Source organism: Micropterus salmoides, unplaced genomic scaffold, assembly GCF_014851395.1.
Source record: "Micropterus salmoides isolate LMB-PRFRI ecotype aquatic unplaced genomic scaffold, ASM1485139v1 Ms_hic_scaffold_3767, whole genome shotgun sequence".
NCBI lineage: Eukaryota > Metazoa > Chordata > Actinopteri > Centrarchiformes > Centrarchidae > Micropterus > Micropterus salmoides.
In genome coordinates, this window is record NW_024043114.1 from 17,671 (window position 1) to 30,048 (window position 12,378).

A 12,378-nucleotide genomic window follows, 5' to 3' on the forward strand; every position below is an offset into this window, starting at 1 on the left:
ACCGAAGTCAGTGCTAACTTTGGGGCAAACCTCCTTCACTCTTTATTCAACAGCAACACACGGAACCTCTCTAGTCTTGAGAAGCTGCAGTCATTGTTCACCGGCCTCTGTAACTTCTACTGTACATTTACTGCTGAACAAGGTGCTGACCCGTTTCTCTCTGTTCACTGGGTCTCTGTTCACACACACACACACACACACTCCGTCTGTTCACATACACCACCTGGGATCATCACAAACATGACAACAGACAGACAGACAGTCATAGAGGCTATGATGTCACAGAACGCAGCTATGCTCGCTGAGCGGCAGGTAAGACGAGCAGCAGTGTTAGCTTGAATCGGCTAAAACACAAACAACACATCTAAAATGGGAAAGAGCTGGACCGCCGGTTCTTTGGTAAGCAGTAAGGATCACCGTCGAGTCTGAATGTCTTTAATTTGATCACTTGTTTTGCTCCCTGTTTGCTAAACGTAGCCATGGTAACAGATGTTTTGCCTCTCAGTCCAGCCTGTTCCTGGAGGCGGAAGTGACATCAGCGCCTACCCTCTACTGATCCTGTCGTTTTGTGGAACAGCAAAGCTGACGTTAGCCTACTCACCTGTCCAGCAGAAACAGAGCGACCTCAGCATCGGTTTTCATTCGTAGATTTATCCAGCATTGAAACCCCTCACAGATGTTAACACAGGTCTTCCCCTCGCCTGGTCTCATTCCTCAGACCTTTCCCTCTGTGGCTGTTTCTCAGTCATCTTCACAGCTATAGAGTCCCGTAATAAGTCCAGCATGTTCGAATGTACCGCTCTTTGTTTACATTCTCTCCCCCACTGCTTGGAGTGCGCCACCTGCTGCTCGCTCCGAGCAGCTTTGTTTACAGGCCCGGGGGCTGTGTAGGAAAACCAGATTTTTTTCTAGAGCACACGACCCATGAGGAAATATTCTCCAAATTTAACAAAGTGTATAGTATAAGAATCGCAAAGTACCCCTTTAATTGACACACTGTAATGTTAACCTATCAGTGTTTCCCTCAGGATGGAGTTGTAGCAGCGGAGGTGAAGCAAAAGTTCTGTCTGAATATAAAACCCCAACAGAACATGCTCAGCAGCATTGCTCTTGTGTCCAATATTTTCTTCCGCTCGCGTTTAGTCACTTTTTGCCGCTCGGACAATTAAACACTCGTTACGCACTTCTCGATTCCCTACAGGAGTTACGCTGCTCTTATAACATCACCTGTCACATAGAAGTTTTGTATAGTATAGAGTATAAAGTATAGAACAGGGGTTCTTAACCTTTCTGACAAAGCGCTTGAGGCTTGAGGCTATCTTTTGTTGTTTCATAGCGGTTGGCATCACCGCCACCTACTGGATTAAACAGTGCAAAATATTTACAGCGTCCACCCAAAGTGATTCCATTCACAACTATAGTCTATCTAGTTATTTTAAGTTATTTTTTTCGATTTTTGTGTCTGTAGCAGCATTCTCGTGACACCCAAGTGAAAACATTTGTAGCACATAATGCAGTGATTGTAGGAAGTTTTATTAGCAGTCTCCAGTAAGGTCCGAATTTGCAAGCTCTAGATCAACATCATCCAGGAGATCAAGCTCTGGCTCTACAGTCATTCCGCTCATTCAGGGGAAGCAGATCTCAAAAGCAAAAAAGGGTTCTTCAGGTCCTTATTATGTCTTAAATTCCCTTTTATAAATATTTGACCTTAAAGTGATAGTTTGGGTTCATACCCATATATCTATACAAATGTAAAGATCCACCAAGTCTGAGCCATCAGCTCCTTCTCTTTTATGAGAGCTTCCCATTGGGTGTGTTCCTCCAAAATAAATTAAGTGGATCTGGACTAGCAAACAACACAAGAGCTTAACAATGAATCCTAAAGTAATGTGCGGTCTTGCGCAACCTTCAAAACATTTTTTCAGCTTTGGGTTATTTTTTTAAGTCTTTGTTGTTGGCAGGTTTATATTCACTTAATTTAGTAGCAGAACGCTGCCACTTGTTCTTGCCACAGGGGCTGATGGGTCACACTTAAGGATTAATTAACTGCAATGATAATTTGTATTGGAGAGATTTGTCCTAAAATCTGTCCTAAATTTAGACTGAGCTTTTGTCGTGACCTTTACTCTGACTCTTACTTTTCTTGTAGTGCCCCAGCAAATTCAGGAGCCCGCATCAGAAACGCAGACCAGACCACCATCTCATAGAAGCCTGTCGCACCAAGAAGAACAACGTAGAAGATCAATATCCCCTGTTAGGCAAGAAGAAAGTAAGTATATATTATATTTAAAGAATACATAGTATAAATACATATATAAAAGTAACAGCAGAACAGAACCAAAGGCTTTCTGTTATCTGGCTTCACTAACACCAGTAATCATGATAAGTGGTCACACAAAGGTGGCGGTCAACTCTGTAGCCAAGCCAGGTTTGTCTCATGTAGCAATGAGCACATTAAAGATGAGGTGTTTGCTGATTTGACCAATCTCAAACAAGCCTGCTGGCAGCAGAGCGGCTTATTTTACTAACGAACAGCAAACTATAATATAATATCATAGAAATATGAAGAATTTAAACACATAATGTATCGATACATCAAGAAATGCTGTGACACAGTTTTGAAAAAGAAACACAGAGAATTCCCAGATCCAGCTTTAAAACACGGTGGGCTGACATAACTTACAGGGAACAGTTGCTGTTGAGGGGTTGCTGGGGATGTTGCTGCTGCTGCTTTGGTTGCTGCTGATACTACTGGAGGTGATCTGTGACCAGAGATATTATAACAAACATAGAAGATATAGAAGCTGATGAAACAAATATGTGACCATGACGAGATGTAAAGATTGCTGACAGTATTTAGGACAGAGTCACTATGACTGACCTGCTGTAGCTGCAGCCGCTGCCAAGGCTGAAAATAAGAGGGAGACGCTCACAGAGCTGCAGGGAGAGGAAATAAGATTCCAGGTTAACAAAGTGTGGGAAATAATCTGGGAAGGAAACAGTACTGGGAGAAATGACAAAGGTTAGCCAAGACAGCAGTAAGAGAGACAAATCTATAGACAGGTGTGTGTGTGTGTGTGTGTGTGTGTGTGTGTTTGTGTGTGTGTGTGTGTGTGTTTGTGTGTGTTTGTGTGTGTGTGTGTGTGTGTTTGTGTGTGTGTGTGTGTGTGTGTGTGTGTGTGTTTGTGTGTGTTGTGTGTGTGTGTGTGTGTGTGTGTGTGTGTGTGTGTGTGTGTGTGTAGGCAATATTGTGATAATGATTTTATATATTACATTGTGAATCTGAGATATATATTGGATTTTGATTGACTATATGTCTAATCATAAATCTAAAAATATGTGTGTGTTCTTTCTGTCGGCCCATAATAACCATGACAGAGCAGCATTTACCTTCACATTAACATTTCATACCTTTTTCTGAAATCTAATAGGACCATTTCTTCTTCAATGTCAGGAATATTATTTTTTTATATTGACACTGACATTATTACTGTATTTCCAGTTATTTAGTTCATATAATAGGTTTGCTATCTATTCAAATACTGTTCTGATTTAAATGATCGTTTTAAGGGCTGATAAGTAATAAAACAGTTTTACCAAAGTGTTATAATTATTTAAGGCACACTACGTTTTTAATGAAGTTACTGTAATAATCCTAGTTGAAGTGAAAGGTTTTTAGTCAAATTATATAAAAAATACCAGACCTCACGACGCCCGTGAAACTTTTCTCCCTCAAACAGCAAGAATGAAGTGAACAGAGCAACTTTTGTTTATCTGTGTGTAGAAGCAACGTTAGCTGTGGGCGCAGTGTTAGTCGGCAGCTAAAGTTACTTCTACTGGCAACACGCAGCAATATGCAACTACTGTGCTGCTCTCTTTGCGTCTTTCTTGTAAAATACATCCAACAACCCACAACAAGCACGTTGAGGTGAACCCCTCTGACTGGCGGGATCGCAGGAGTCCTGCAGGCAGAGCTGCTGAAAGGTCATCATGTGGGTCATTTTATTTACTGAGAAATTATTTTTACTAATACTTTGATTCGGCAGGCCTTCACAAAAGGACCTTTACACATTTAAAAATGAATTAATTAATGAAATCTGTCATTGACAAAGGGGCACTTTGGGCATCAAAGGGCAGGTGCTCAAGCACCCATAGCACCCCCCCTGCACGTGCATGCATACAATACATAATAATACACAAGACAACACACATTACATGCGGTCACATGGTGGGATTTTTTGAGGTGACGTGAGGAAGAGAAATAAAGAGGGCAGTTTCGAGGGGGGGGGAGGCGCTCATCCTCAGCGTCATACGTGCATCCAGTTCATGTAGTGATTTCGACATTTCTTCTAATGTCATTGTCAGACCTGTGGTTACTCTCAGCAGCTCACCAGACTGGACCCGATGGTGTCGATCCTCCTCTGCGCTTCCACAGACTGAGATGTTAGGAAACAGTTCACCGTTCTGATGTAAAACCTTCCACACGACCAAAGTAGACAGAAAATAGGAGCAAGCCAAGATCAGAGGGGAGAGTAGGAAAAGCACGACTGCTCTCTACAGTAGCAGGAGAGAACAATGTCAGGTGTTCAGGTGTTACAAACTTTTCACTAAGCTGATCCTCCTTTCTGTGTTATCAGGTGCAGTAAGGTGTACAACAAAGTCCAGGAAGTGGAGCTTGTACTCATTGAAGGTGGAGAAGGACTACAGTTACATCGCAGACCTCCAGAGTCTCCTCCTCCTCCTCCTCCTCCTCTGACGGTTGTCCACTACTGAGGAGATGCCTAGAAGCAGAACCAGGAGAACCCAATGATCCCCGTCAACATGGGGTTCAGTCAGGTGTTCCTGCCCCAACTGTGTTGCTAGATACAGAAAAATGTACAACAAAAGTAACATGGTTGGACCTTGTCTCTTCCTGTATATTCTTATTTTTAATGATTTTATTAATGAAGTATCTATTTGTGATAAAGGTTGTAGTTTTAGTAGTATTTAATAACAATAAACAAGTTTTATAGCACATTTGGATGTTATTATAGGAGACATAGACATAAATGTAGTTGCTTGATTGTTTATGCTGCAGGTATAAAGAAAAGGCATTTATCATTTTCAATGTTTTATTTCAAAAAGAATGAAAATATCCAGAACAGGCAAAAATATATTTGTATTTTCTCTACCCTCCTGGGAATAAAACAAAAACAAAGTACAGGTATTCATCCACACAGTGGAGGGGATTATTTGTGTGTCAGTTGGTGACATTACATCTTCCACCCTGCTAGGATTAAACTCTGTATTGTCCTGTTGAAACACTGTAGTCTGGATGTTGTCCACAGTCCTCAGATTCTGGCCTGGTAAGGAATATATAGTTGTTAGAACCCTAAATAGGAAAGATTGGTGTAATTGGAAAGAACATTCATCAACATGATCAGATATTTTTACTGAACAGGGGCTTGTTGTTCTCTAACAGGACTTCTGTGTTCACAATGTACATGACTCAGATGAACCGATGGCTGAAGCAGAGCTGCAGTTAGTTGTTGTAGTCAGTAAACGATAATAAAAAGTAATAACAATAGTGATGGATTACATTTATTTTTGACACCCAAAGGGCTTCGGGGGAAACACCAGAGAAACTCTGAGACAAGCACACTGGGAAATAATGTACTAATATTATAATATTAACACCAATTAACACCAAGGGCAGTGCTGAGGGTGCAACTGGGTGCACACTTGACAAAGAGTTTGTCACAGCCAGCCGTGTTTTTCGTCACTTCCGGCGCCACCGTGCACCTGGAACGCTTTGAGGCAGGAAGTCAAAGATTTCAACTCAGACATTTCACAGTTCCGAGCAGTCTGGAACGAGGCATTAGCACAGCTTCCTGTTGCTAACAGTTAGCAAACCAGCTTGGTACTGAATCAAAGTTAGTCTTTTTAAACCTGTCCAATAATAACATGCTAGCTTGACAGTGAGTACTAACAGCCGGGTTAGTTGTTTATTTTCATGATAAAGTTTGATGTGAGCAGCTGCACTGCGCTCCTCTCCGCTCGTCACACTCTGCTCATCCTCCAGCGGTGTCGGCAGCGCGCGTTCACGTGTTTTGGGGGCGTGGCTTTGGAAGGAGCCCATAAGGGAGGGGGTGGGAGTTTCTCTGTCTGATCTGTTGTGACTGTCCCTGTCACACTTTATCATTTCTTATCTAAAAAAGTCTGAAAGCTTTAAGAGCTGTGAGGAAACCTCATTTGGTCAGAAAGTGCAGGATGCCTCCCTGGTAACAGCAGGTTGGCCTTTATGTTCATAGAGACAACAGAGATTTGTCAACCAGCAGAGATTTTGTTGAACCTTCATTTGTCAGCTTTTAATTCACTGAGTTGCTCAAAGACAAACATTCACAGTTTGATGTACAAACTGATTTTTATTGGATTTCCAGAAAAAGTACAATTTCATAGAAACTGACAAACTGTGGTTTAAGATTTTCTCCAGATTGCCAAGCACACAACAGCTGCTGCAAAACAGCTGCTCTGAATCCCATCCTAAACAGCAGCATGCCTACCACTAAAACAGCAGAAATTACACTTAAAAAGTACAAAGTGCTAAAGACGTGTTGAGATGCTCTCCCTGTGTTAAACATCCAAACAACAGTCCAAATAAAGATTTAGGAAGAAGACAGCGAGGCGGCTAGAATGAGCTCAGTTCATCTAAAATAATATCTGCTTTGCTTCTGGGATTAAAGGAGAATAATGACAGACATCAACTTCCAGCTCCAAACTAATAAAACACATTTTGTTGCCATGTGTTGAAGCCATCACAGCGAACCAGAGCAAGTTGACCAAAACATTTCCCAGCAGCCACTTCTCCCACAGCAGAGTCCAAACAGTGCTTCCTGCTCTCTACAGTTAGGTGTCTTATTGGAAATGGTCTCAGTAGATGACAGGATCTGTCTCGTCTCTATCCTTTCTATTGGCCTCCATTTCTCCTCCTGTTTCCTCCCCTTTCTCTCTCTCCCTCTTTCTCTGCCTACATGAAGCTGACTGTGGAAATGTTGTCATCATTCATACTGATGGACAGCTGATATCATTGCTGTCCATTCTGCAGCAACACACAGAGGCCAAAAGCTTGTCTATGAACCCTTTCCTCATGAAGACATACAGGAACAAGTCTGCAAGAGGACTCAACCTCAGGAAGATGAGAGACAGGAAGTAGAGGGTCGGGTGATGGTTTTCTACCAGGTAATAAATGATGCTGGGCAGGAACAGCAGAGTGTAAATAAGCAGCACCAGAACCAAAATTCCCACAATTCGTCGTTTTTCATCAGAGGGGACCGAGATGGAAGCAGACAGGGCTTTGAGGGTCCCAACCAGGAAGAAGATTAACAGAGGGAAGGGAGGGAGGAGGAGGAGGGCAGCGAGTGTGTATCTGACATAAGTGAAATAGAAACAGACGGCAGAGACAGGAGAAAGGACCCAGACCAGGACACAGACCACCACAGAGGTCTTGATGGTTCTTCTGAAGCGGTACCACAGTGGGTGGGCGATGACCAAATACCTGTAATACAAGATGGACACAAAGTCTTTGAGGAGCTTCAGAGTTATAAACTAATATAATGTTCAGACACAGAAGGAGCTCCACACATACTGGATAGACAGATAGATACCTTTCCAGGGAGATGCAGACCATGAAGTAAACACTGGCAATCAGAGCAGAGAGGTAAATAACTGAGAAGATTATCTTTATATTCCAAACCACATTTGGTGCCACCTGAACGATCATGCAGCAGAACTGAAGGATGTCAGTAATGAGAAGGTTGATGACGTAGATGGGAGCAACATGTTCACTTCTCACCTGCAGGAAAACATTGGTAAAAGTCAAGAAGCAGTTGGAAACATGTTGTGAAGTCCACCTCCTCCCAAATCTGTCATCTTGCTCTGTCCAGCAGCTGCAGTCAGAGCCATTTCTGACTTTTTCATCCAACAGAAATCTCAGATATGACCCGCTGGCCAATCAGTGCAGGAACAAGACTAAGGGCCAGATTTCCTGCAGCTTCTGCAGCAGTTTTTCAGCCACAGATATGAAGCGTTCTGGCTCAAACACATGAGCTGGATTTATCAGACAGACGCACCAGACTGGAGTCGCAGTTTGAGGCTCATGTTTGTGTTTGCAAGGTGAGCCTCTCTCCTCCTTGAATCAGCATTTCAGGGAGGATCACACAAATAAGGACTGGAGGCAAAGAACTTGATAGAGTCATTAAGCTCAACAGTTTAAGAGAAGGCTGGAATGGAGCCACACATGGAAACTGCATGTGTTTAGGGTCCAATCAGCTTCATGGACATTTGAATTCTGGAGTCAATTATTCCTGTCAGGTTATAGATCATTCCAAGCCTTTGTCCCAGCCCCCTGACACCTAGCCCCCAAACAGATCCAGATCCTTTACAGACAGACAGACTGTAGGACAGACACACCACACAGACAGGAAATAAATAACTCTCAGTCAGAATGTACATACCATAGAATAAAGAGAATAGATGGCCACCAGGGTCAGAGGAAGGCCGACAGCAACGATTATGTATACCACCACTTCAATATAGTTGTCAGAGGTTATGTTGCTGTTTTCTGGTAGTTGGAGGTGGTGCTGCTGTTTTTCTGGTAGTTGGAGGTGGTGTGCTGTAATCGTAGCTTTGGTCCTGTGAGCTGCTGTTAATGTAGAGACCTTCCATTCTTCAGAGTGAAACCTGTTGTTTGAGAGATCAGGTTATTACACTGACTGTAACCCGTCTTCGGTTCAGAACTCTCTCCTCCTGAGACTTTTCTTCAACAATCAGAAAACACAAAACTCTTCTGCATCTCAGCTGAAAAACGTCTCTATAAATACCTCTGAGAGGATTAATGTTGGCTCAGAACAATACACAGAATAATAGTAATATTAAGAAGAAGAAGAATGTGTAAGCATGTTCTAGATATCTGGACTCCAGCAGTATACCTTTCTATTTTATAGATTTCATACTTCATTGTTAATGCTCTCTCTCATTTCATCATTTAGTTGAACTGGTTTAACTAACTGGTTTAAGCTCAGTATTCTGTCCACCTCCAGCCCAAAGCTGTTTAATTCGCTCTACATAGAAGAAAAAAGGAATCTGACTAAATGTACCTGTAAAAGCTGCCAGACCCCCTGAATGAGTTCCTCCACCAGATGTTTTGTCCTCTGCAGCCAAAGTTCAAATATGTCCAGTGACAACATGCAGCAGGGTGACGATGATCTACAGCTGCTCTTCTGAGACAAAGGAGTGGCAGGAATATGGAAATGATGCTTCACACAAATAGACACATAGAGAAGGTTAGCGGGACAAAGAACCGTCACACGCCAACATTTATTTGACTAAGAAATGTGCAGTGACCCGCTCACGCTAACTGGCCACAGGGGAGGTGAGGGCGCACACGCCTTTGCTGTGAGAGACCGGGGTTCAATTCCCCACTGGGACACGTCCTCCACTGTGTCCCTGAGCGAGACACTTAACCCCTCGTTGCTCCAGAGGCGTGCGATCTCTGTCAGATACAGCAGCTGTGAGTCTCTTTGGATAAACGTCAGCTGAATGAATAAATGTGAAGCTGTCACACCTGTTGATGTTTTCTTCTGCTCTAAAGGATTTAAAATGTATCTTAATAATGATGCTGGTTACGTTTCATAAACAGCTCCCTGCTGACACAGAAGCGTGTTCTTTAGTGCTGATGAGAGGTGATTACTGCAGCCGCTTAATCAAGACTTCAGATCGAGATTGAGGTACAGGAGCTTTGTTCTGGGACGCTGTCTTCTGGCCCTTTGGGGCGGAGGTATCTTCATTCACAGAATCTGCTCATTTACACATGAAGGTGAATCAGGAGAAACTGCAGGCCGACACATTCACTGCGTCTAACAACACAAACACTCAGCAGGTGAAACGTCACCATGTTTCAGCAGCGACTGAGAAACATGCAGACCTCCGGTCCAGACCGGGAGACTTCAGACGGGGTTTGAGACCCAACATGGCGTTGAGCACAGGTGAGGCTGGGCTACCTGTGGGTCAAAGGTCAGGCTAGTTCCAGAAGTCAGGTGGTGACTGAGTGAATCTGTGAACGTGTTAGTATCAAGGAAAGAAGGAAAGGAGCAGGTCTCTCAGTGTCTATCAGAAACTGTTACCTCACTGCCACACAGCAGACGCAGGCAGATGGACGCAGCTGGCTTGGTGTTGGACAGTTTGTGGTTATTGTGTCCACGCGTTCAGCAGCAGCACTCTGTGGGTGGCTGATGGCAGCTGGACTAGTTTCACTTATCAGAGGGAAAAACTTCAACCATTTACTGAACACATCAACAACAACAAGACCGGATTTCAGTTTAGACCGTCCTGGGAGAAGTTGGAGAACCCCTTTGGAAACCCAGTCTCTCTGTCCCACCATCCCCCTTTAGCTTAATAAGGAAGTAGGTTCTTTGGTAGGAAAGGGCTTGACATCAGGGCCCTGCATACTTTACCTGAGACTTTCAGTACCAGGATCTACATTTGAAGGAACTAAGAGGAAGTGGCGGCAGAGGACGCTGGCGAGGCCGGTCAGCTCACAGAGCGCTCTGGTCCCACAGACCTCTGCAGCCAACGCAGCAGAAACTCCAGCAATGTTCTCCTGCAGCGATTCTGTCTTTCCATGCTGAGTAATGTTGAAACATTTCAACTTTAACTGTTGTTGTGATTTGGCGCTATATAAAATTGAATTGAATTGAATGAATTGAATTGAATTGAATTGAATTGAATTGAACTTAAGAGCTGGTGAGAGTCACGTAGAACATAACGTTGGAGCAGTATCGTGCGGCGTTGCTATGACTACCAGCTACATTGAGGGGGTAACATCTGCAATGGGAAACAGAGGACGGCGGCCAGAAGAGATCTGAGATGAGTGGAGTTGAGCTGCTACCAGCAATGGAGAAACGCAATAGCTTGCTTTTGTTGTTTGGGTCATACATTTGTTGGGAAATGATATGTGAGGAGGAAAATGTTGTGTGTTAACTGGTGATGTAAAATAACTTATTTCTGGGGACAACAACAGGTGGACAACCTGCTTGACCCAAAGTCAGAAGACAGCCTGAACATCCTAGAACAATGCTCCACACCTCAAATCACTCCAGTAGATGGACAAGATTCCCGCTGATGTGGCTGCAGTACGGCCTCACATCACATCTAAAGAACATGTCCACACATCACAGGAAGTGCTGTTATCTTAATGTCTGCTGGTTTATTAAATATGAAATAAGAAAACAATCAGCTCTCCTGCTGTAAACTTTGTTTTATACACAGACAACAGGTGTGACAGCAGAACGGATCATAAACAACAAAGAAGCAGAACAAACCGCAAAACAGCCTCAAACTGGATCTGTTAAATATCTAGATGTTATCTAAATGTGTCTTTGCTCTGTTGTTCTGATGGACTTTACAGACACTGTGACCTTCATTTCTTTAGCAGCAGCTTTGTATGCAAAGCACAAAGCATCAAACTGTATATAGAACTCAAGCAGGTCTTTGTTGTCACGCAGCTTTCAAAGGGACATTTTCTTACATCACCTGTTTTTCTGTATGGAAAGATTTTTATAAGAAAACATGATGCTGGACTGGAGGTGTGCAGCATACTGCGGTTAAACCAGTTACAAGTCACTTCATTCACTTGGAAGTGGTCCGAGACCAAAGAAATATACCCCTTCAAGGTGGACCGGAGAGCGTTGGTTTGGTCCACTAGAGTTTGGGTCCGGTGTTCGACCCGCCCTTAGAAACAGTGTAAAACAGCTGTGAGTCATTTCCCCCTACAGAAACAGATTTTTCTGAATCTGAGCAGGAACGCCGTTCCCTCCCGACTGTTCCTCCCAGAACAGCGTTCCCGTGTGTTTCCCTCCATTTCCTCCTTTAAAGAGCTTTTCCCTGAAACCAGCTGCCTGCTGCTGCTGAAAACGACACTAATGAGGCTGAACTGCAAAGGGAAAGTTGAGAGGATGTCAGCAACAACAGCTTGGCCTTCTTGGACTGTGCCGTACACGTTACCCAACGCAGGCCCACACAGGAGGGCCAACTCCTCAGGCCAAGACGCAGCAGTTTACCCACATCTGAAGGACAAGGGGAACTCTTTCAATGACAACTAGGTTCATGTTCTGGATAGGGAGGACAGATGGTTTGAAAGAGGAATGAAAGAGGCCATTTAGGTAGAAGAACCATCTCTCAACAGGGGCCAAGTTTAAGACTTCACCCTGCTGTCCTTTCATCCCTTCAGAGGGACCACCTGAGGCCAAACCCTCACATTTGGCCACAGGTGAGAAAGCCGACAAGGGTCGATCAGATCTGGCCTCAGGTGACTCTAACGACCATAACAGCTGTTGTTACAGC

At 43.6% G+C, this 12,378-nt stretch overlaps 1 protein-coding gene across 1 annotated transcript; it reads right to left on the reverse strand.

Annotated features, from left to right (window-relative positions):
- Positions 1-7,062: 7,062 nt before the first annotated feature.
- On the reverse strand, positions 7,063-10,008 carry LOC119884909 (G-protein coupled receptor 4-like; the record flags this gene model as incomplete). The annotated part of the gene is made up of 4 exons (XM_038695192.1): positions 9,962-10,008; positions 8,493-8,718; positions 7,644-7,831; positions 7,063-7,534 (listed from the first exon to the last, which is right to left on the reverse strand). Coding segments are annotated over exons 1-4 (933 nt in total), but the record flags the coding sequence as incomplete, so codon positions are not given.
- Between the last annotated feature and the right edge of the window lie 2,370 nt (positions 10,009-12,378).